General features: G+C 37.6%; 1 protein-coding gene across 7 annotated transcripts in view; it reads right to left on the bottom strand.

Moving 5' to 3' along the window:
- Positions 1–24,868, bottom strand: part of HFM1 (helicase for meiosis 1) — a 96,970-nt gene extending 72,102 nt beyond the window's left edge. For 3 of the 7 annotated variants that reach the window (XR_009257957.1, XR_009257956.1, XM_058716608.1), the window contains exons 1-6: positions 22,081–22,141; positions 21,149–21,246; positions 17,018–17,130; positions 15,506–15,818; positions 6,366–6,628; positions 5,926–5,973 (exon numbers count right to left, since the gene is read on the bottom strand). Coding sequence is in view for 4 of the 7 variants with exons in the window: in XM_058716608.1 (XP_058572591.1) it covers positions 5,926–5,973; positions 6,366–6,628; positions 15,506–15,818; positions 17,018–17,130; positions 21,149–21,219 (808 nt within the window). In the remaining 3 variants the exon portion in view is untranslated. Of the gene's footprint in view, positions 1–5,925; positions 5,974–6,365; positions 6,629–15,505; positions 15,819–17,017; positions 17,131–21,148; positions 21,247–22,080; positions 22,142–24,770 lie in introns of those variants that run through there. The other 4 variants (XR_009257955.1, XM_058716606.1, XM_058716607.1 and 1 more) reach the window with 4 other exon arrangements.
- Positions 24,869–25,985: the final 1,117 nt, after the last annotated feature.

The raw sequence follows: 25,985 nt of genomic DNA, 5'->3' as shown, positions 1-25,985 counted from the left end.
AGGTATAGAGGAAAGGACCAACAGAGCAAGTGGCTCTTTAACTTCCCCTCCTGTCACAGATGCACCAAATACAGAGCTACACACGGAGCAATTTTGAAAAAAATTCAAAAATTATTTAAGTGACTTCTACACATTGGGTAAATGAAAATACCTATGATGAAGGTAGGAAAGGCTGAGACAACTCTTACCCTAAATCCCATCCTTGGCACAGCACCATACAATTGGGAAGGAACTCTCAAGTCCCAGCTTCTCTCTCAGGAGCAAAGATTTCAGACCACACAGCTATAGCTCCAACCTTTAAGGCTCCCACCCAAGGGATAAAATCCCCAAACACCTAACTCTATAAACCAAAAGGGCTTGCATTCATGAGTCCCATAGGACTATAGCAAACAAATAATTCTTTTTTTTTTTTTTTTTATTGAGAGAGAGAGAGAGAGAGAGAGAGAGAGAGAGAGAGAGAGCGCACACACACATGAGCAGGGGAGAGGGGCAGAGGGAGAGGGGGAGAAAAAATTTCAATCAGGCTCCACACCCAGCGCAGAGCCTGACATGGGGCTCGATCTCACAAACCATGAAACCATGACCTGAACTGAAATCAAGAGTCAGATGCTTAACTGACTAAGCCACCCTGGCACCCCCACAAATAATCAATTCTTAAATGGACACAGGAACAACTTCCATTCCTCTACAGGTACACATCTAGGCTTGGTGCAGAGAAAGCAGCAAAAATGTTCATCTCTAGTTTCCACCTAGAAAGGATTTCCACTGCAGACTTTTTCAGCTGCTGCCTCAGGTCCTGGCTTCTAATTAGTTTGCACCTAGATGCCAATTACAACCCTCCCCTTTGGGACACTGATAAATTTTGGCACACCCTCAATTTCTAGAAGCCACTAAAAACAAAGACAGTAAGTTGGGCAATCAAAAAGGTTTGAAAGGCAGCTAGAAGCTTGGGTTAGGTTAATTGATGAGGCTCAGCCTGTCAAGACTGAGAGAGGCAGATATTTTATGGAGTGTGTAGAAACCAGCAGCACAGAGAGTTAAGTGAAGAAATGGGAATATGTTCCAAACAAAAGAACAAGATAAATCTCCAGAAACCAAACTCAATGAAATAGAGATAAGTGATTTACTCAATATTTTTAAAAAATGCATAAAGATGCTCACCAAGGTTAGGAGAGCAATGCATAAACAAAGTGAGAATATCAACAAAGTCATAGAAGATACAAAAAAGTATCAAACAGAAATCATAAAGCTAATGAGTACAATAAGGGAACTGAAAAACTCGATAGAGGGGTTCAAATGCAGACAGATCGAACAGAAGAAAGAATCAATGAACTCAAAGATGGGGCAATGACATTAATCCAGTCAAAGGAGCAAAATGAGAAAAGAATGAAAAAAAAAAAAATTAAGATAGCTTAAGAGACTTATTTTACACGGATACCAAAGCCAGGATACTACAGGAAAATTACAGGCCAATATCCCTAATGAACATAGAGGCAGAAATCTTGTATAAAATATTAGCAAACTAAATTCAACAGCACATTAAAAGAATCATACATCATGAACAAATGGAATTTATTTATGGGATACAAAGATGGTGCAACATCCACAAATCAATCAGCAAGATACTCCCACATTAAAAAGTTAAAGATAGGGGTGCCTGACTGCCACAATTGGTAGAGCATGTGATTTCTGATCTCAGGGTCATGAGTTCAAGCCCCACATTGGGCATAGAGCTTAATTAAAAAAAAAAAAAAACTTAAAGATAAAAATCATATGATCATATCAATAGATGCAGAAAAAGCATTTGACAAATGCAGTATTTTTTTCATGATAAAAAACTCTCTAGAAACTAGGTAAAGAATGTACCTCAATATAATAAAGGCCATATATGACAAGCCCACAGCTAACATATTCAATGGGTAAAAAGCTGAAAGCTTTTTGTCTAAGATTAGAAACAAGACAAGGATGCCCTGTTTCACCACTTTTATTCAACATAGTAATGGCAATCCTAACCAAAGCATTTAGGCAAGAAAGATAAATGAAAGTTATCCAAATTGAAAAGGAAGAAATAAAACAGTCTCTATTTGCAGACAACCTGATATAATATGGAGAAAACCCTAAAGACTCCATCAAAATATTATTGGAACTAATAAATTCAGTGAAGTTGCAGGATACAAAATAAATACACAAAAATCAGGTGCATTTCCTTACACTAATAACAAAATATCAGAAAGAGAAATGAAGAAAACAATCCCATTTATAATAGCATCAAAAACCAAAATACTAAGGAATACATTTAACCAAGGGGGCAAAAGATCTGTACATTGAAAACTAGAAGATCCTGATGAAAGAAAGTGAAGACACAAATTAATGGTAAGATATCTCTTCAAGGATTCAAGAATATTGCTAAATTGTAAACTGCCAAAGCAATCTATAGATTCAATGCAATTCTTATCAAAATTCCAATTGTATTTTTCAGAGAAATATAAAAAGCAATCACACAGGGAGCTACAAAAGATGCCGAACAGCCAAAGCACCCTTGAGAAAGAACAAAGCCAGAGGCATTACACTTCTTGATTTCAAACTGTATTACAGAGCTACAGTAATCAAAAACAGGATGGTATTGGCATAAAAACCAGACACCTAGATCAATGAAACAGAAGAGATAGCCTAGAAATAAATCTGTGTGTATATGGTCAATAAATTTTCAAAAAAGGAGCCAAGAACTGGGAAAAGATGATCTCTTCAATAAAGGATACTGGAAAAACTGAATATCCACATGCAAAATAATGAAACTGGACCCCTATATACAAAAATCAACTCAAAGTGGATTAACCACTTGAATGTAAGATGTGAAATTATAAAATTCCTAGAAGAAAACACAGGGAGTAAATTCCCCTACATTGGTCTTAGCAATTATTTTTCTAGATTTAAAACCACAGGCAAGGGGCACCGGGGTGGCTCAGTTGGTTTAATGTCCCACTCTTGACTTCAGTTCAGGTCATGATCCCAGGGTCTTGGGATTGAGCCCTGTGTCGGGCTCCACACTGAGCATGGAGCCTGCTTACGATTATCTCTTTCTCTTCTTCTGTCCCTCTCCCCTGCTTGCGTGCTCTCTCTCTCTCAAATTAAAGAAAAAAGGCAAGGGCAAAAATGCAAAATAAACAAGTGTACTACTTCAAACTAAAAAGCTTCTGTAGAGCAATTTAAAAATGAGCAAAGGACCTGAATAGATATTTTTCCAAAGAAGACACAAATGGCCAACAATACATGAAAAAGATTTCAACATCACTAATCATCAAGGAAATGCAAATTAAAACAACGAGATATCCAAAGCAAGCTCCAGGCTCTGAGCTGTCAGCACAGAGCCCAACATGGGGCTCAAACTCACGAACTATGAGACCATGACCTGAGCCGAAGTTGGACGCTTAACCGACTGGGCCACCCAGGTGTCCCCCAAATTTCACTTTTTAATGTTGACTGTGTTTCATTACCTGATGTGGGTTTCTGGTCACCTAACCCTGAATCCCTTTGTTATCAACAATTTGGTTGTACTAAGTGGTGGATTTAAATGCAATTAATCAGCATACTGGCTGAATAAGAACTTACACTGTACTTCCCCTGTAAGAAAGCTCAAAAATATTAGTAGATATGGAGAATAGACTGTCCCCTCTCCAAGGTGAGCCTGTTGTCAGTTTGGAAGATACTTGTATTTACATGGTATTCTTCTCAATCTGAGTCACATCTATCAACTACATCTATTAAACACTATATGCAAAATACATTACTAGATTTAGAAAGCTGGGGGAAGCTATAAAGAAGAAAGTGAGTTCCTACAATGGAGGCTGTTATAATCTATTAAGAGACATAAAATAGATAATATATCTAAAAATACAAATACATTATTATTTAAGCAATTATATTTTTATGAAGATCTATAAAAATTGATGGATTGTAGTAAGTGATCTTGTTGAAAAGTTAAATCAGAACGTATTACTTCTCTGCTCAAATTCCCTGCTTTCTCTTAAAGCATATGGCTACAAGGCCCTACATGATCTTGCCTCTCCTCTCCATCTTTGTGATTCTGACCTCATATCCTACTACTCTTGCATCTGACTAATCTCCTCTAGCTATATTGGACTCTTTTTTGTTCTTCAAAAACAACAGAACTTTAGCTGTGCTAATATAGCATGAAAGTCTTTAAAACTCTTCAAAAGTGTCATATCATGGCAAATTCTAGGGATAAGAAGACTTTCCTATCATACAGCTAATGAAACTAACTTTAACTATTTAAAGCTAACCTATTTCCTATGTTCCAACCATATTTAGATCACCAGGGAGAAGAAAGTATAGCAGGATTGAGACATCATGCTGAACAGAAGCACTAACGGCTAGCTATATCTGAAGTTATGATATCATCATGTATACCCTTTACTGTTCCTTCCCCTCATTCTAACTTAGTTCAGTTATCTGCATTGGAGGCAAAATTTCATGATGAGTCAGGAAAATATTTTCTAACTATACTTCAGAATTGTCTCAGTCCCCTGAGTACCCAGGATTAGAATCACTCTCCTCTAGATTCCTCCAACTTAACTGCCCAATATCTGGATTTCACTTTCTGTTTTGCCACCTAGACAACAACTTTTGTGGAGTCTAGAGCCTTCCCCAGATTTGAGTCATTAATTCTATATTCCTAAAGCATGATTTTGATGACGTAACTTGACCTGCTCAAAAATACTGCATGGTTGGGGCGCCTAGGTGGCTCAGTCAGTTAAGCGGCTGACTTCGGCTCAGGTCATGATCTCGCGGTCCGTGAGTTCGAGCCCCGCGTCAGGCTCTGTGCTGACAGCTCAGAGCCTGGAGCCTGTTTCAGATTCTGTGTCTCCCTCTCTCTGACCCTCCCCTGTTCATGCTCTGTCTCTCCCTGCCTCAAAAATAAAAATTAAAAAAAAAATTTAAAAAAAATACTGCATGGTTTCTTCTAAGTGCTTAATTAAAAAACAAAAACAAACCAAAAAACAAAACAAAACAAAACCTCTTCACCTTGATATCCATGGCACTAAATAACCTGATCCTGGATACATATCAATCATTATTTCTGACTAGTCCTGGAATCATAGCTTTCATTTCAGCCAAACTGGAATGCTTGGCCTTTCTAACATATTCCACATTATTCTACCCTCATCCTCACACATGGCTACTTTTTTGCCAGAACAACTTCCTTACTTTACCTGCTTTTCAACGTATTTGGCGACAGTAAAATAAGGGATGGCCCTTGCCTTCAAGGAGTTCATAGGTCACAGGGAAACACAATAGTCACAGCTGATGAATTATAATTAAAAAAAAACAGTAAGTACACTGTGTTACAGACATACACAGGGTATCAAAAAAGCAAAAAGGATGTTACCTCCAGAACACACATATGTACTCAAAATATTTATATTGGAAATTCCCAGACATGTAAATCAGATTATAGGTAGAAACTACAAATTTCTTTAAAAAAAAAAATACTAGATTTGTAAAAATGTTCCCAATCCACAGAATGTCCCACTCTCATTTATTTCCCCTACCCATGTTTATCCCAATATGCTCTCCTTACCCAAAGTATAAGAAATTATGTGTATCTATTTGTAAGTAAATATGCTAAGAGTTTAGCCGATAACACAAAACTTATTTTTGTACTTATCTTGTCACAAAGATAACTTGTCACTGGTAACAAGCAGTTCACAAATTGGCACAGTCTGCAGACCACACTCTGAGTAGCACTGACTATCACACGCATTGGGTCTCTTATATGACCCCAAAAATTTACTTTTCCCTCTTTTTCTCTGTCAACCAAAATAAACATAGACACAATGAAACAGCATGTTTACAAATTATGATTTCAAATATAAAGCTGTTGTAGTAAAATAACTTAAAGGATACGGATTTCTGTGACAGCCTTCAAGGAATCTAAATCATTTTCTGTTACTCCTAAAAAAAAAAAATTATACATATTTATATAGGTATTTTTTAACCTCTTCCATACAAACTGCTTCAATAAAATTAGCATAACTTTTTACTGAGAGCACAGTTAAAAAATATTAAATTGTAGTTTTATTTTTTAAGTAGACTCCATGCCTAACATGGGGCTTGAACTCATGACCCTGATATCAAGAGTCACATGCTCTACTGACTGAGCCAGCCAGGTACCCCTATATCATAGTTAAAAAAATACAGTATGATAAAGAAATGCAAAAACTACACATAGATAATCTACTCAAATTTACTATTTTTTAACTTTTCCTTATGCTGAGAAACATAGACTTGTTTATACTGTTTGTACTTGTTTAGTACTGTTTGTACTAAAAAAAACAAGGAATTACCTTGAACTTCATGAGGCTGGGATGTAACTGAAAAAGTTGGTGCTTTGAATATGTCTTCTCTGATTTCAGAATGAGAAAAAACGTCACTTGCTGTAAACATGTTAATGTCTGAATATTGATGTCTCTGATTATTGCTACATTTCCATGATTCCCCTTTGTTCATTTCTGTTGGGACAATTTTCACTGAAGCAACAGGAAAGTCCAGGTTTGTACTGTCATTAGAATAAACATCCTCATGTATGTTGTCAGATATTTTAAATAATCTGCAAAAAAAAAAAAAAAAAACCCCAAAAAAACCACATTTGCACTTGTAACAGCTGCTTAGAATGGAAAAAACATAAAATTGGTCCCTTTAAAAATATCCATAGACTGTGGTTTATTCAAACATAAAATTCAATCACTCCCCTAAAATATGACTTGCTAAATTTACCACTGAATTATGTCTTTTCACTTTTCTAAAACCCAAATAAATCCATTTGTAGTAGCCAACCTTCAAGACAGCCCTAATGATCCCTGTCTCCTGCTATGCACACCCTTTTCAAGCTAGGACTTCAAGTCAGGACTGACTCATCAGACTAGAAGAATATGATGGAAGTACAAGTGTGTGACTTCCAAGGCTAGGTCATAAACAATACTGTCACTTCTGCATGGTCTCTTGGATCATTCAGTCTCAGAGGAGCTAGCCACTACATCATGAGAATACGCAGGCAACTTTATGGAGAGGCCCACAGAGACAGGTATTGCAGCCTCTTGTCAGTAACTGCATCAACGTCCCAAATATCCAATAATCATTTTAGTATAAGAAATACTAAAGAAGTATAGAAGTCAAGAATACTTTGCAAAGAAACATTTTTTTTTTTTGCAAAGTTCTAGAAAACACAGGCCATCTTTAGGATTGTAATTTATTATATTCAACTGATCAAAAGACAACCCACCAACTAATTTGTTCACCAGGGCCCTAAGGGACGAAGTGACCATTAATTTCTTAATATAACATTTACAAAGTAAATAATAGGGATGACAGCAGGTATCAGAATTCTGTAAGAAATGACACCCAAACAAGTATTGTGCAAATACAGGACACTTTCTAAATTATTTTTACCATCAGTTAAAAAAAATTGTTATTATTATTTATTTTTGAGAGAGAGAGCACAAGCAGGGGACCGGCAGAGAGAGAGGCAGACAAAACTTGTCAGCATGGAGCCTGATATGGGGCTTGAACTCAGAAACCACAAGACCATGACCTGAGCCAAAGTTGGACACTCAACCAACTAAGCCACTAAGGTGCCCCTACTATTAGTTTTAATGACATGTTTCCATATAAGAATGAGTCTTTAAAAACACTATAGATTGAGAAATACATTTGAGAGAAAACTGTAGGTACGCAACCTCCAACACTAGCAGCTCTCTTTTTTTTAATGTTTATTTATTTTTTAATATATGAAATTTATTGTCAAATTGGTTTCTATACAACACCCAGTGCTCATCCCAAAAGATGTCCTTTTCAATACCCATCACCTACCCTCCCCTCCCTCCCACCCCCCATCAACCCTCAGTTAGCAGCTCTCTTTGAATATAGAAAATTCAAAAGCAGATGGTTAGCCTTGGATAATATAATAGAATCTGATTATGAAATAGTATCGAGGACAAGAAAAACAACTTAAACAACTTATGCCACAGAATAACTCCTTGCTGTATGCTGTCATTATCAGTTAAAAGCATAGACTTTGGAGTCAGAAAAACCTGGGTTTATTTTTATTTTTTGATGTTTATTTATTTTTGACAGAGAGACACAGCATGAGCAAGGAAGGGGCAGAGAGAGAGGGAGACACAGAATCCAAAGCAGGCTCCAGGCTCTGAGCTGTCAGCACAGAGCCCGATGTGGAGCACGAACCCACGAGCCACAAGATCACGACCTGAGCTGAAGTCTTACACTCAACCGACTGAGCCACCCCGGCGCCTCAGAAAAACCTGGGTTTAAATCTAAAGCTCTCAGGACGCCTGGGTGGTTCAGTCGGTTAAGCAGCCGACTTCGGCTCAGGTCGTGATCTCGCGGTCCGTGAGTTCGAGCCCCGTGTCAGGCTCTGTGCTGACAGCTCGGAGCCTGGAGCCTGGAGCCTGGAGCCTGGAGCCTGGAGCCTGGAGCCTGCTTCTGTTTCTGTGTCTCCCTCTCTCTCTGCCCCTCCCCCGTCCATGCTCTGTCTCTCTCTGCCTTTCAAAAATGAATAAAATGTTAAAAAAATTTTTTAAATAAATAAATAAATAAATCTAAAGCTCTCTACTTTCTAGTTGTGTGACTTTAAAGTTAAAAATAAGTTTTCAAACAGTAAAATATTATCCATGTGCTAGTTACCTAAATTCTCTAGACCTCAGATTCTTCCTAGTTCCTCTAGAACTGCCAACCCATATACTCCTCCATGTTCTCAGCTTCTTCACTGATTGTTACAGTTACTTCCTGATCTTAACAAAAATATTGCATTACCCTAAAAAACTCTTGCTTCTTCAAATCTTAAGGAGAAACTTAAATCTTCCACATCCAATGTACTTGAGGGTTGAGAGTCTGTGCCTCCTCCACCCTAAATCTGCATCATTATTCTTCCATTGTCTTACAAAAGTATCTATGCTATCTAGTTACACCACCTTGCAACCCTCCTCATGGCATTTATCATATATTAACCTCTCGGGTCACTTTAGAATCTTTTCCTCTCAATCTCAAATTCTGCCACTATCTGCATTACTTCAACATTCACGTAGATGAGCCATTCAAAATCCCCTCCCCTCCATTTCTTAGGCATTCATCTCCAGTGGCTTTCTTCTTCAAACAATCTCATCCACCTATTCTATCATCTTAAACACTGTCATTATCCAGAACTGCTCCTCCTCTCAAATCAATCATTCTGATATATCATTCTCTGACCACAACCTCTTATCCTTTTAGCTTGTTTGCACAAGGTACCAATGAGGTAAAACAAAAACAAAAACAAATTTACTTTAATGAACCTCTTTATTTTCTCCCAAACTATCTTCCCTTCTCTTTTCTCATATATCTTTAATGAACTTAGATTCCATGGCCTATCTTTTTGACCACTCTTTTTTACCAATATTCTAAACTCCAATTCTCCTTTATCCTTTTAACATACTTATCTTGCAAAACCTCAATCCTGGATGAATCCATGTACTTTTTAAAATAATTGCAGGTTGGGGCACATAGGTGGCTCAGTCAGTTAAGGGTCCGACTTCAGCTCAGGTCATGATCTCACTGTTTGTGAGTTCAGGCCCCGCATACGGCTCTGTGCTGACAGCTCGGAGCCTGGAACCTGCTTCAGATTCTGTGTCTCCCTCTCTCTGCCCCTCCCCTGCTTGCACTCTGTCTCTCTCTCTCTCTCTCTCTCCAAAACAAATAAACATTTAAAAAAAAAATAAAATAAAATAATTGCAGATGGAGGGGCGTCTGGGTGGCTCAGTCGGTTAAGCATACAACTGCGGCTCAGGTCATGATCTCACAGTTCGTGGGTTCGAGCCCTGTGTCAGGCTCTGCGCTGACATCTCAGAGCCTGGAGCCTGCTTCGGATTCTGTGTCTCCTTCTCTTCTGCCCTTCTCTGACCACAACTCTCTCTCTCTCTCTCTCTCTCAAAAATAAATAAACATTAAAAAAATTTTTAAATAATTGCAGCTAGGCAGGGGAACACTCCTGGAAAAAGCAGTTAGGTGGATGATATAATACTTGAACATTAAAATTCAGTGTCACAAAAAAAAAAAGGGAGGAGGTGCTTGGGCAGCTTAGTCAGTTAAGTGCCTGACTCTTGATTTCGGCCCAGGTCATGATCTCGCAGTTCATAAGAACAAATCCTATGTTGGGCTCTGTGGTGACAGTGTGGAGCCTGCTTGGGATTCTCTCTCCCCATCTCTCTGTGCCTCTCTCCGGCTCACGTGCACACCCACGCTCTCTCTCTCTCTCGCTCTCTCTAAGAAAAATTTAAAAAAATAAAATAAAATTCAGAGTCATCATCACCAAGATTGCAGATACAAAAATCAATATATACCAAAATCAATTGCTGATGTCTATACACTTGCGATGTACAATCTGAAAAAAAAAATTTTATTTTATTTTAAGAAGTATCGAAAAGAATAAAATACTTAGGAATACATTTAACAAAATAAGTATGACCTGTCTACTGAAAACCTCACAACATCATTGAAAGAAACTAAATAAAAACTAAATAAATGGAAAGATATCCCATATTCACATAATGGAAGGCTTAATGTTATTAAGATGCCAATATTCCTCAAATTGATCTACAGATTTGACACAATCCCTATCAAAATTCCAGCTGGCTTCTTTGCAGAAATTGACCAGTTTATCATAACATTCATATGAAAATGCAAAGAACCCAGAGGAGCCAAAAAAAATTCTTGAAAAAAGGAACAAAATTGGAGGATTCACACATCTCAATCTGAAACTTTACAACAAAGCTACAGCAATCAAGACAGTGTGGGATATGCCCTTATGCAAGTCATAAGGACAGACATGTTGGTTAATGGAATAGAATTCAGAGTCCAGAAATAAACCTTTATTTAGTATACAGTTAACTATTTAGTATAGTAGGACATTTCCTATTTAGCATAATAGGAAATATGTATTCACTTTGTCCTCAGTTCCTGGCACAGAGCTCCCAAAACCCTTAGAATTTTCTGTGTAATAGGAGTAAGAGAAGCATCATTTGTTATTCATGACAACCCCTTTCAATCCCACCTGAGTTTATGCTAATGAGGCGAATCTTGTAGGACCCCCACATAGTTTCAGGATTGGGGTTAACTGCCAGAAAAAATAAACTTTGATTAGAGGATTGAATTTTCAGCCTCACCTGTGGCATCCAAGGAAGGGAGAGTGATGGAGAGGCAGTTCAATCACCAATGGCTAGTGATTTTATCAATCATGCCTATCTAATGAAACTACCATAAAGGAAAAACCCCTAAATGACAGGGGGTTCAGAAAACTTCCAAGGTGGTGAACAAACCAATGTGCTCAGAGGGTAATGTACCTGGAGAGGCATGGAAGCTCTACACACCCTTCTTCTGAATATCTTGCTCTATGCATCTCTTCCATTTGACTGTTTCTGAATAGTATCCTTTATAATGAAGCAGTAGACATAAGTATAGTGTTTTCCTGAGTTCTATAAGTCATTCTAACAAGTTATTAAACCTAATGTGGGGATTATGGGAACCCCAAATTTGTAGTCTGCAGGGCAGAAATGTGGGTAGCCTGGCACCCTATTTGTGGATGGCATCTGAAATGGGGCAGTCTTATGGAACTGAGTCCTTAACATATAGGGTGTAATGCTAACTCTAGGAGTTAGTGTGAATATAGAATTGAATTGTTGGACACCCATTGGTACCAGAGATTCAGAGAACTTGCTGGGTTCAGAAAACCCCCCAGACTTTACATTTACGGTCAACTGATTTTCAATGAAAGTGCTATGACATTCAATGGGGAAAGAATAGTTTTTTCAACAAATGGTATAGAACAACTGGATATCTACATACAAAAAAAAAAATGAAGTTGGACTTCTACCTTGCATTATATAAGTTAACTCAAAATAGATCACAGACCTAAATGTAAGAGCTAAAACTATAAAAATCTTAGAAGAAAATGTAGTAGTTAATCTTTACAACCTTGGTTAGGGAATGGTTTCTTGGATATGACACCAAAAGTCAAAGGAACAAAAGAAAAATCAGATAAACTGGACCTCATCAAAATTAAAAACTTTTATGCTGATAAAGAGTGAAAAATAGGGGTCCTGGGTGGCTCAGTCGGTTAAGTGTCCAACTTCAGCTCAGGTCATGATCTCATGGTTCATGAGTTGAAGCCCCATGTCAGGCTCTGTGCTGACAGCTCAGAGCCTGGAGCCTGCTTCGGATTCTGTCTCCTTCTCTCTCTGCTCTGCCCCTCCCCTGCTCATGCTCTGTCTCTGGTTCTGTTTGTCTGTCTGTCTGTCTGTCTCTCTCTCTCTCTCAAAAATAAATAAACATTAAAAAATTGCTTTAAAAAGTGAAAAAAAACACAAAGAATGGGAGAAAATATTTGAAATCATATAGCTGATGAGAGACTTTTATAAAGAATATATAAAGAATGCTTATAATTCAACAATAAAAAAAAACAGGCAAAGGATTTGAATAGACATCACTCCTAAGATGATATAAAAGTAGCCAATAATCACATGAAAAGATGCCCAATATCATTAATCATTAGGAAAATGCTAATCAATGAGAGGCACTCACACCTACTAGACTGGCTATAATAAAAAAGACAACTGCTAAGAAGGATGTGGAGAAACTGGAACCATCACATATTATTTGTGGGATTGTAAAGTGGTACAGTTAATTTGGAAAACACTTTGGCAGTTCCTCAAAAAAGTTAAGTATAGAGTTACTATATGACCCAGAAATTCCAATTCTAGGTATAAATCCAAAAGAATTTCAAAATATTTTTAAAAATGGGGCACTTGGGTGGCTCAGTCAGTCGAGCACCTGACTCTTGATTTCAGCTCAGGTCATGATCTCACAGTCGTGGGATCGAGCTCCACAGGGGCTCCTCCATGGGAGTCTCCAAGAGGAGATTCTTAGCCCCCTCTTCTCTCCCCCCGCCCCTCCCCCTTCTCAAAAAAATAAAAATAAATAAAAATTAAAAATATGTTCACAGAAAAACGTGTATATGAATGTTCACAGCAACATTACTAGTAATAGCCAAAAAGTGGAAACAATTCAAATGTGCAACAATTGATGGGTAAAGAAAATATGGTATTGTCCACACAATGGAATATTATTTGGCCATAAAAAGAATGAAGTACTGATATATGACATAGTACAGATAAACCTTGAAAACATTATGCTAAGTGAAACAAGCCAGACACAAAAGACCAGACACTGTATGACTCCACTACATGAAATGTCTAGAATAGGTAAATCCATAGAAACAGAAAGATTAATGGTTGCCAGGGTCTGGGGAGAGGGGAGGATGATGAGTTGGAAAGGAGAGTGATCAATAATGAATGCAGAGTTTCTTTTGAGGATAGTAGTGATGACTGCACAACTCTTGTGACTATTCTAAAAACCAATGAACTGTACACAGAGTGAATTTATATGTAATTATATGCTAATAGAGCTATTATACAAAAATGCATAGACATAAACCTCAATCAGGCCCTTTAGAGTACCCAACAATCCTGTTATTCTAAGTGAATTGCTTTCCCATTTTCCATAATCTCTTCTACCCTTCTCATACTTGCTTAATACCTTTTCCCCTCAAACTCCATAAATAACTTCATCTCTTATGTCACAGAGAACACAAAAACTATCAACTAGATCTCTTCTGAATCTTAAACCCATACATCCAATTCTCTATTTAGACAATTTATAGGTACTTAATATCAACATATCAAAAAAAAAAACCCCAAAAAACCAACATGTCCGAATCTGTACTCATCGCCTTCTCTAAACCTGTTCTTCCTTTTCTAGATCACGAAAGGGCACTACCCTCCTACATCATTCGGGCTTAAGCCAGAAAACTAGGAGTCCAGGTGTCATATCTAATAATCCTTTGGGTCCTATGGGATACGATCTCATAAATCACTCTGAACTCTCATTCTTGCTACCACAGTCTAGATCAGGCTCCCACTCTCTCTCATCTGGACTAATAAAACAACCTTCTAAGTAACTTTTCACAGTGCATCCTAGATCCGTTCTAATTCATCACACTGATGCCAAGATGGACTTTAAATTTTTTTTAAAAATCTAATTTTACTCCTTTGCTTAAAATGCAGGACCTCAGCACACTAGTTCTCAAACTTTAGTGTGCACAACAATCATCTAAAAAAATTATTAAAAATGGTCTGAGTTCCATCCTTACCTTTATCTAGACTGTGATTCAATAGGTCAATGGTAGGATCCAAGAATCCAACTTTCCTTCTAGTAAGCACTCCAAGTGATTCTGATACAGTGGGTCCACAGGCCACAGTTTAACAAACAGTGCCTTTAAAAGGGGCACCTGGGTGGCTTAGTCAGTTAAGCGTCAGATTTCGACTCAGGTCATGATCTTACGGTTCGTGGGTTCGAGCCCTGCATCGGGCTCTGTGCTGACAGCTCGCAGCCTAGAGGCTGCTTCAGATTCTGTCTTCCTTTCTCTCTGCCCCTCCCCCACTCACAACCTGTCTCTCTCTTTCTCTCAAAAATAATAAACATTAAAAAAATTAAAAAAAAGAAAAAAGAAACAGTGCTTTAAGAAAAAGCACAAAGTTTATCATGCCTACCTGACTCTGAATGACCTGGCCTTTCCAAACCTTACCCCTCAGCATTCCCTCTGATTCTAAACAAAAGGAATTTTTCTAAGAATAGGCCAAGCTCTGTGCTACCTTAGGTCTTTTCTGCACATAGTATTCCTTCTGCCTGGAATACTCTCCTTCTTTATTTGTCCTTAGTTTAATTCTATATCTTCTTAAGGTTAAATTTATTTACATATTTTGAGAGACAGAGAGAGAGTGAGAGCATGCTGGTGTGAGGGGGAGGGGCAGAGAGAGAGATAAAGAGAGAATCCTAAGCAGCCTCCAGAGTAACAACACAGATCCCGAGTGGGGCTCAAACTCATGAACCATGAGATCAAGGATGGTGGAGACTCTTTCAGAGAGTTCATAAGGTCAAAACAATTTTCATAATATTACTAACATGTTTGCCTTTAAAATTTTTCAGTTTTAATGTCTAATATGGTTAAATATTGATAGATATAAATCACATACACAAAAACTGTTGGGAATTCCCAATAATTTTTAAATGTAAAAGGGTCCTGACAACAAAAAGTTTGAGAACCTTTGTTTTAACCATATATTTCATCAAAATAATTGTCATACTACAAAGCATTTAATCAATTATTTTTAGTTATTTACTGTCTTTCTCCCATTAAGTTGTACCACTCTGAAGGCAAGAACCTATGACTACAATCCCAGAGTCAACAGGGCATCTGGTATATAGACTCTATTTGTTGTTGATGTTTTTCCCATTTAGATTCTATCATACTTCATACTTCTGGAAAGACACATAAACATTTAACTTTATCACTGAATAGTGTGTATTTCATTTAATTAATTACCTTTTTCGGAAGGCTGATGTGCTCTCTCCTTTATCTTCTGCAAAATTAACTAATTTTGTATCATCTGGAACATTTTTCTCAGGTGCTATCTCAGTGCCAATGTGATTTTTGTATTTCTGAGAAGAACCATACGTCAGCTTGCCAGGAACATGTGATAAGTCATCATTACCTGCCCCTCCTAAATTCAGATAATCTTCTTCATATTTTTTTGAGGAAAAGGCAAACTGGAATTCTTGTGTTGGTGAAATATAATTTGTGTCTTCATTAGTTATCTTTAAATTTGATGGTAACATTTTTGGCTTCTTTTCCTGACCTACAAAAATGGAATATATTGATTAATACATGTTCTTCATGAAAACAAATTTTCAAAATGACCATGAAAAATTGTAATAAAATTTTTCAAAAGTTTGAAATACAGGTAATTGTAACTATTAACGTATATTATATCACTGAAGGGCATTCAGAAATTAATCAGGAATTACTGAAATTTGAAATTTATATAAAAACTATATTATAGGACAGGTTTAATTCCTGACTCACAGAAATAGCCATAATTATAATATTTAAGTATTTTATCTACTAGAAATGATATAATTATACAATTATGAAGATTTGAAAATTTATATAACTAGTTTACACACAGAAATACAATGAGCAATCATAAAATGTTACTGAATTTGATTCAGTATTAAAATACATGATACAATCCTTTTAACTTTGTAATATTGCTTCTAAAATCAAAATAAAGGAATGCTTTCATCAAGGTGACAAAATGTTAAAGGTTTCTTTACAGAGACTTTACAAGCATCTTTGAGAAGTCAGGAGTCTACAGGCCTTGTTAGGGCATAAATTTGCTTTACCATCTTTATACATACTTTATACATGCTATATATAGTATATATAGCCTATATATTCTATATATTATTTGGTACATACAAGAATATAAATAACGTAAATTTTCATATACAAAATATATACAAATTACAAAGCTTAAGAAAATATACATATACGATCACCTAATTTAAAAATAAAAGTTTTATCAACAATATCACATTAGATCACATATATTGAGTATGCTTATTTTTAGCTTTATAAAAATGGTACCAAACTATATATAATATTCTGCATATTGTTTTTTGGAATCTGTTTTGGTAAAGGTTTCCTTTATCTTTAGTAAAGGGGAAGAAACAAACTAAATGACAATGACAGTTTTAAGGGTAAGAGGAAACAAATTCATACAATAGAACATGTATATGTGCGACAGTGTATTGTAAACATATAATATGCATATGTATGTATATGTATGTAATGAGATGAAAAATGTTTTAGATTTTAAGATTTGGTGAGCACTATTTTGAATAAAAGAAGTCTCCTTTATTTTATTCCATTAAAATAAAGGAATTAACACTTTAGTGTGTTACTAGATTTTTTACACTGACATAAGCTGCATGGGTTTATGTGATAGTTTACCTAACAGTTTATGACTTTCATAACAAATATGTGATAGTTTACCTAACAGTTTATGACTTTCTATTTCCTCCTCTAATGCCTGAGTATCTGGAATTTCCGATATCAATGGCGCAGGTGGGAGAAACCAATCCAATGATTTTTCAATGTCTGGATAGCTGTATAAAATATAAAAGTGTGAATATATATGTTAATAAAGTTACATCAGAAACTATCTATTAATTAAACATTACTCAATTACAGACTCTTAGATAAATATCCTATAAATTAACTTTCTGTGGTGACTTGGATGTATCCCTATACACAGCAGTGTGCTCAATCTTTTTTTTCTTGTGTGTCATAGGGTTAATGGCACTGCTATGTGAGATATGCTACCTAAATAATGGCTATAACTCCATCTCTTTTTGTCTAATTCAAACGCTTGTGACAAGAATCTTAAATCTTCTCCAATATAAAAAATAGTAAATCATTCTGAAACATTAGCATCTTAACTATCACAAATAATAAATTACTTATGACACACCTTACAACTAATCATGGGTCATCAGTGTGTAAATGACACCACTGCTGGTACTCTAGAACATTCCTAAAACATTATTACAAATTAATGTACTAATCCAAATATTCTTGATCCAGAACCATCTACAAACCCCAGAAAATCCAAGAAACCAGTTGAAACTGACAATCCCTTTGTAAACCTACAGTAATTGTTGAGATTTTTGCCACTCTGTGACTCTGTTGTCACTGTGAACTACTTCTCCTTATCTTTCACCCATGATCCTATTAACATATAATGCTTTAATATTTACTTTCCAATCAAAGTTGATTTGTCCTTCATTGGAAAAAAAGATAAGTATTAAGCGCCAGGAAATAAAGTTGAGAAAAGCATCACATATACTGCCTACACCAAGTTAAAAGGATCTTATGATTTCCTTTTTACTCTCTTCATTTAGAATTTTAAGCCCTCAAAAGTGAGAGACCCAGCCTTTTACTTTTCTGCCTTTCACAGCATATAACACATAGCTACTACAACTATGTTTTCCAAATCAAAAACCTACAACACATTATTTAACAATGTCTGACAGACTGATGATAGGCCAAAACATCTGAAATTTAGTATTATGTCAGAGGGTCCCCAAGATCACCCCAGAGCCAATGATGCAGTGGGCTGATTCACAGGACTCATCATTCAGTCCTACTCGTGACTATGGGGCAAAGTTCAGGGGAAATCAGGCACAAGTTTCCAAAGATCCTTTCCCAGTACAGTAACACAGGACACCTTTAATTCCCACAGCAACAATCTGTGACAACATGTGTGAAGTGTTGACAATGAGAGAAGCTCATTAGAGATTCAATGCCAAGGGTTTTTACTGGGGACTAATCATGTGGGCATCCCCTGTCTGGTACATACCTAAATTCTAGATTCTCAGAAGAAAAGCAGATGTTCAGCATAAACCATATTATCTAAACCATATTTAGGCACTGAGCCACTCTTATCAGTAAATGGTGGGAACTTTCCTAAAGTTCTGACTCCAGCCAAAGGCCATTCTTGCAAGCGGGACTTTTTCAAGGACAGCAGTTTAGGCCTGATGTATTAACTCTTTTCTAGACAGAGACTATTTCAGAAAATCTAAGAAAGATGTTAACAAGATACAAAAAGCACACATCTAGCTCTACTATTCAGCCCCCACCCATAAAATCAAATCTTCTTTATGATTTGCCCATTTTTTCTCTCAGCCATCCAGAATCCAAATCACAGTAAAATCTTTTACCACTATAACCACACATATATGTCTTACTTCATCTTCTTATAATGCTTCTTGAATTCATCATTTCCTTGTTTTTCCACTGTCACCATTCTAATCAAGGCTCTAATCTGCTTAAAAACAAAAGGGTTTTCACTGGCCTCACTGTCTCCAGCTGTCTCTAATATATTTTACACACTCCTGTCACATTAATTTAGAATTGTTTTCATCATATTTATTCCATTCAAAATACTTTAGTGGCTTCCAAATAATGCCAAACTTCAAGTGGCCTTAGGCTACCTTACAATTTTAATTCTCCTACACTACTTACCATAAGTCAAGACCAAAGTGAACTATTTGTATGCCAAATAGATGCTACATTCTGTCCCTCATCTTTGTTCAAAAATATTTCCTTTACACTGCTTGCCACTGTACATGACCCTTTGCCCTATCTACCCATAGAAGTTCAACTGTTTCATTCCTTCATTAACCTATTCAATAATTATTCACTGAGTATTGTGTTCTAAGTACTAGAGCTTATGTTCATTCGAAATCCAGCTCAAGTCCTATCCTCATGAAATCCTCCTAGGTTGTCTCCCTTCTCTCTCTGTTAACTACTATGTGAACCTATAATATTTATCACAGTACTACTGCATTGTGTGTGTCTGTGTGTAGGTCTATATAGAGGTAATAAAAACATTGATGATGGACAAATAGATCAGTCTGATACCACCCCCAGATCATAAACACACAAGGGTTTTGATTTACCTCCATTCACACCAATAATAGCACATTCCTTTAGATAAATAGGCATATTAGTGAATAAATGTTTGTTGATTCAGTTCTGTGGCTTTCAACACATACAGTCATGTCCAAGATCCTTATTCTGACATTTATCTCCCACCACAATCTATCCTCAGTTTACTTTTCTAACTTTATGTCCCAGTCTCTCCTTTATGAATCCTCTATTCCAGGAAATTTTTTACACACTATCTCCTAAAAGTACCGCAAATTGCCCCACCTCCATTCTTTTTTCTTGCTGTTAAACTCTGCCTTCAAGTGGTCTTTTCCCCTTTGCTTCTCAGAATTATCAAATCCTTCAAAGTCTCCTGACGTCTCTCCCCACTACCATAAAGCCTAACCTGATCAGTCTGTACCAGGTCTCCCTTGAAATCTGAAATTTCATTGCATGAAAATATGCTTATCATTTGCTTTGCACCCTTTCCTGACATTGTATTGTTAGAAAGGCAACCATATGGTTGCCAGTCCTGGCAACCATATGATTGCGCAGGCCAGTCCTGATTAACACGTGTTGTGCAAATGGATGCATTCTTTCACTCTCAAAGTGTCCTACTCTAGATAATGAATTACATGGTCGCATTATTTATTAATGGCCTTTCCATATGTGTGCTTAATCTCCTCAGTTTTATGTTCTGTTTAAGTAAAAGTCTGTTTCATCCTTCTTATACCCCTTTCAGCATTCAATCAATATTTGAATATTTGAATGAATGAAAAAAATAAAGCAATAAATACTTTACACAATGCTTCCTTTTTTAAAAAAAGGATAATACAGGGACACATGGCTGGCTCAGTCAGTGGAGCATGCAACTCTTGATCTCAGGGTTGTGAGTTTGAGCCCCATATTAGGTGTAGAGATTAGTTAAAAATAAAATCTTTTTGAAGGCACCTGGTGGCTCAGTCGGTTGAATGTTAACTTTGGCTCACGGTTCGTGAGTTCGAGCCCCACATCAGGCTTGCTGATGTCAGCACAAAACTCACTTTGGATCCTCTGTCCCCCTCTCTCCGCCCCTTCCCTGTTCACACAAACTCTCTCTCTCAAAAATAAACACCAAAAAAAATTTTTTTAATAAATAAATAAAATAAAATCTTTTTTTTACAAAAAGATAACACAAGAGAATACACAGAAAACTTAGAATTGAGAACAATTCACATGTGAAAATCCATAAAAGCCTGTATTTAACATACTATCTATTCTCCATTCTTATTTCCTTTAGTGCCACATCTTTATTTCCACCCCTACTTCCTGCCTGCCCTGAATCTGGCCAACACACTTGGCCCTTGGCACACTGCCCATTCCGTTGCCAAAAGGTGCCATCACTCCTTGTCCAGGGCTACTGTTTGACCATTACTTCAAGTATTTACCTTGGCCAAAAATAATCTGAAAAAAACCCAGAAATGCAAATACATGAAAGCCAAACAGGCCAGAATCTACTCTGTTTTTTAAGTTATAACATTTAAGATGTTAAACTTCAGTTACTCCCTTTATCTGACTTCCATGTTTACCTGAAACATCATTCTGTTGATCCCTCATTTTTAATTTGTATATTTCCAGAGAAAAAATTAAAACCCCTTAAAAATAAAAAATGTCTAAAACAATATACTACGTTATCATTCTTTAAGGCAGACTTACTTTTCAGCTTCATCTGGTCTTTCAAAAGACAAAGTATCCAAAGCAAACAAGGAGTCATTTGATTTCAGCATTGTTAAAAATTGGACTGTGTCATAAACCTACCAAAATACAGAAAAAGTAGTTTATATTTTATTTATAAAGCTATAAAAAATATTTCTATACACATTAACTATAATCATTAATTTCCCAGAATAACCACAGACCATCTTTCTGCTGTATCTTCTGCAGCTTCCTCCAAAGTGCCTCAATATTCAAATACATTATTCCCTGTTCTCCACTCATTCATGCATATTCACATTTGTACCCCTCTCTTCATACTGCATCAACGCTTACAATGTGTTTTCTTCCATTCTCTACTTGGCAAATCCCTACCCATCCTTCATGTATAAGTCAAATGTCATTCCTTCTTCAAAGGCTTCTCTGAGTTTGTCCTGTTCTCTGAGGCAGAATTAATTGCTTCTTTGGGGCTCTTACAATATTTTGTTCATATCATTATTTTTTATTTAGGATAATGTACTTTACCATGAATGTGTGTGTCTCTAACAATATACCAGGTAATTATGCAAAGGTTTGCTTCAAAATAAATGGGGAGATGTAGAGGGACACTGATGAAACCAGACTGACAATGAGTTGATATTGGTTAAGCTATATAATAGGTACATGGAGTTTAGTATAATGTTCTGCCAATTTTGTATATATGTTTGAACTTTTCCAAAATAAAAAAAATTGCAAGTTTAACATCTATATGTATACTTACATTCACACTACATAAAACATATAGAAAGACAATTTTTACATTCATAGATGGTATCTAAATGTAAAGGATAAAAATAATCAGCATTGGCCACCTGGGAATATAATAAAATTCTAGGGCTGAACAAAGCCTCAAATTTGACAGGAGACTATAAAGAACCATGTCTACAGACACATACATTGCTCCATTCACATTGCCATTCTTTCTCCTGCACATCAACACTGCATCCCAGTTTTTTTTCTGAATTCTGAAACATGATAGAAAATTCTAGATGACAAAACATGAAATAGATGCACAAATCACAAAGCACAAATCAGATTTCTATTTATTCTGTGATAGTTAATACATTGCAAATCTTTCCTTAGGATAGAACCGAAAATCGAGGAAACTATATGAGTGCCATCTTGTGGGCAAATCCATATAACCAAATCAGATAATGCCCCTTCAATTTTGAGTCTTCCACGATGTGGGGATAAGATACACATAGGAGTATGTGGAGGAGGGAGGAATGTTGCCACACGCACCTGTTGACAAAATTCTACTGGTAAGAGAAAACATTCCCTTTCTCTTCTTAGGAGAACTATATAATTTTAAGCAACAAAAAAAGTTTTGAAAATTAAAACTCACCAGGCCACTTTTATATGGCTTTGCTACCTCAGAATTTAAGTAGAAAATCCCAAGGCTTACATGTATGTGTTTCGATTCTTTATTCTAAAGGAAACTGCAAACAAAGCAAACCTATAAATTAAAAATATTTGTTTTGGAAGGACAATTATTTCCTAAACTAACCAATAAACCTCCCATACAAACAGCAAATATATTCAAAAGAACTTTTGATTCAGTTTCTAGTTCTGGCATAAAAGAGAATATAACTTTTTTGGTTCAGAATAGAAACATGTATGCATTTTTGTTCTGATGTGCCTCTATGAAAGAAACCACTTATCTAAAAGTCTCCATCCTTACCGTGCATTATTTTTCTCCATAACACTAACTGATAACTGGCATTACATTATAGCTTATTTACCTTTCTCCCTCTTGAGTGAGCAGGAACTTTTTGTTTACTAACATATTCTAATAACCCAGAACAGTGCCTGGCACATAGTAAATAATCCATAAGAATTCATTGTGGGATATACGCATTAGCAATGACCAGCTTACAAAAATAATTTTAAATAAAAATATTTTTCCATCAGCTCTGAAACTTAGAATTTCACCCCAAGCTTTTAATATTCAATTTAGAAAATGTGATTTTTTCCAGTTCAAGATTCATGCAATGAATTCTTTAAGGTTCTAAAAGGCTATTAATTTCACACTTTCATTACATAAAAAAATATTTTAATTTTTTTTGTTTACATTTATTTATTTTTGAGAGACAGAGTGAGACAAAGTGAGAGTGGAAAAGGCAGAGAGAGAGGGAGACACAGGATCGGAAGAAGCTCCAGGCTGTGCGAGGCGGGGCTCGAACCCACACACGGAGAGATCATGACCTGAGCCACCCAGGCACCACCATAAACAAATATTTTAAAACACAGGCCCTAAAAGGAACTTTGCTACATTTTAATGAGTTTGTGATTGTAGAAGATGCTAGCCTTTGAATTAATTAAAGTTTCAGGTCTAGAGTCAGATTTTCTGAGTAAGTTTCCATGTTAGATCATTTTTCACCAAGTTTTAGGTTCAGCATGTGGTATAAAATTATTTTTTTAGATGTTTGCTTCTGCTCTAACCACTCTTAAAATACTTAAACTGGGGCGCCTGGGTGGCTCCGTGGGTTAAGCGTCCGACTTCGGCTCAGGTCATGATCTCGCGGTCCGTTAGTTCGAGCCCCAGTCCGTGAGTTCCAGCCCCGCGTCTGGCTCTGTGCTGACAGCTCAGAGCCTGGAGCCTGTTTCAGATTCTGTGTGTCTCTCTCTCTGACCCTCCCCCGTTCATGCTGTTTCTCTCTGTCTCAAAAATAAATAAACGTTAAAAAAAAAATTAAAAAAAAATACTTAAACTGTGTGTGACTACGTAATTCATTGCCTGTTGAGATGACCCACATTTTATATAACTTAGTGACAATTTAGCTTTTTCTTCTCTTCTATAATGCTTATTATATAAACGTTTCTGATCTATTAGTCATTCCTTACGATTTGTACTCTCAGAAATAAACTCCTTGGGGCGCCTGGGTGGCTCAGTCGGTTGAGCGTCCCACTATGGCTCAGGTCATGATGTCGCGGTCCATGAGTTCCAGACCCCCCCCCCCCCCCCCGTCGGTCTCTGTGCTGACAGCTCAGAGCCTGGAGCCTGTTTCCGATTCTGTGTCTCCCTCTCTCTCTGACCCTCCCCCATTCATGCTCTGTCTCTCTCTGTCTCAAATATAAATAAACGTTAAAAAAGAATTTAAAAACAAAAAAACTCCTTGTTTCAAAAGTTCAGAAACTCAGATATAAAGTATTAACTGGCCAGAAATAGGTAGTCCATAAAGAAGCTGAAATCAGCATTCACTGGAAAAAACCATCACAGGGACCGCAGGGAATGTGACAAGGTAAGAGTATAAACAAGCCAACAAATTAGCCGAAATCTCCGAGCCTGGGCCAGGGAGGGGTCCCTACCAGTGCGGGCCCCTGACCCGCATCACTTCCCCTGGGGTTCCCACGGGGCAAGCCCGGAAGCAAATCAGGACTCGATGCAAAAATACCCGAATTCCAAGCAGACCCCACCCCACACTCCTGAAGGAAGAAGCCTTCAGGACCCGCGCGTGGCCCAAGACCCCAGCGCCGGGGCCGATCGCTCCTCCCCTGAAGGTTCCCTCCGCTAGAAAGAGAGCAAGGTGGCCACAGTGACACACGCAGCCCCCACCTGCAATCGCTCAGGGGGGGACAGACACACCTAGAAATGAACACAGCGGGTCCTGGAACCGCCACCACAAAACCGGAGTCAGCCAGCTCCGTCCGCTCAGCGGCTCGGCAGTCCTCCCGACAGCCCCGCCCCCGCGAGGGGTCGCCCCGCACGGGGCGCCTCAGGCCTCGCGCGGCTTCTGACAGGAACGCGGTGAGAGAGCGCCCGCGCGGGAGCCGGCCGGGGGCGCTGTCCTCAACTCACCAAGCCCGTCCGCCGCCCGCCCGCAACTCGGAGTCGCCGAGGGTCGACCGCTTCCCCCGGGGGCCGGCCGTCCCCACCTCCCCGTGGGATCCCGGATCTCCGGTTCCAACTGCCTCCCGGAGACGTCCGACCAGACCCCACTCCTCACCCGGCGTGCGGACGCCTAGTTCTCAGAGCGGAGCGCCTATTCACCGGCCCCTCGGAGGACCCCCAGCCTGGCTAAGCGAGCTCCAAGCAATGGATCGCGGGGGTCTCCGACCTCTCCCTTCCCGCCTCTTACTTTTTAGCTCCAAAAGTTACTATTAGCTTTGACTGCGTTGCTCTCTCCGTGTTCTGTGCCCTATTCTCATTAAATAAAGCTCTAAATCCTTCCCCCAGCGCCTCATAACCTCTATGCTACTTCTCCTCTCTATGAATTTGCCTATTCTAGGTAACTTATGTAAGTGGAAATACACAGTATTTGTCCTGTGTCTGGCTTATTTCATCTGACGTAATGTCTTCACAGCTCACCATTTGTAGCATATATCTGAATTTCATTCTTTTTATTCTTTTATAAGGTTGAGTATTCCATTGCGTATCTATCACATTTTGTTTATCCATTCATCTGTGAATAGACATTTGTGTTGTTTCCACCTTTTCGCATTGTTATAAACATTCGTGTCCAAATACCTGTTTGAGTCCCCGCTTTCGCTTCTTCAGATATTTACCTAGGGGTGCAGTTACTGAGTCATATGGTAACTCTAAGTTAAACCTTTTGAAAAACCACTAAACAGGTTTTCACAACTGCTGTATCACTTTGCACTCCCACTAATAATGCAAGAGGGCCCAATTTCTCTGCAGCCTTGCACGCAGGTTATTTTCCTTTTAAAAAAGGTCTAGCCATCCTATTAGATGTGAAGTAGTATCTCATTGTGGTTTTGGTTTTCCTTTCCCTAAAGGCTAATGATGCTGGCTAATGTGCTTAATGGCCATTTTGAGTATCTTCTTTGGAGAAATATGTAT

The sequence above is a fragment of the Neofelis nebulosa genome, chromosome 2, assembly GCF_028018385.1.
Source record: "Neofelis nebulosa isolate mNeoNeb1 chromosome 2, mNeoNeb1.pri, whole genome shotgun sequence".
NCBI lineage: Eukaryota > Metazoa > Chordata > Mammalia > Carnivora > Felidae > Neofelis > Neofelis nebulosa.
Note: the sequence above shows the minus strand (reverse complement) of the source record. Positions and strands in the feature narration are given on the sequence as shown.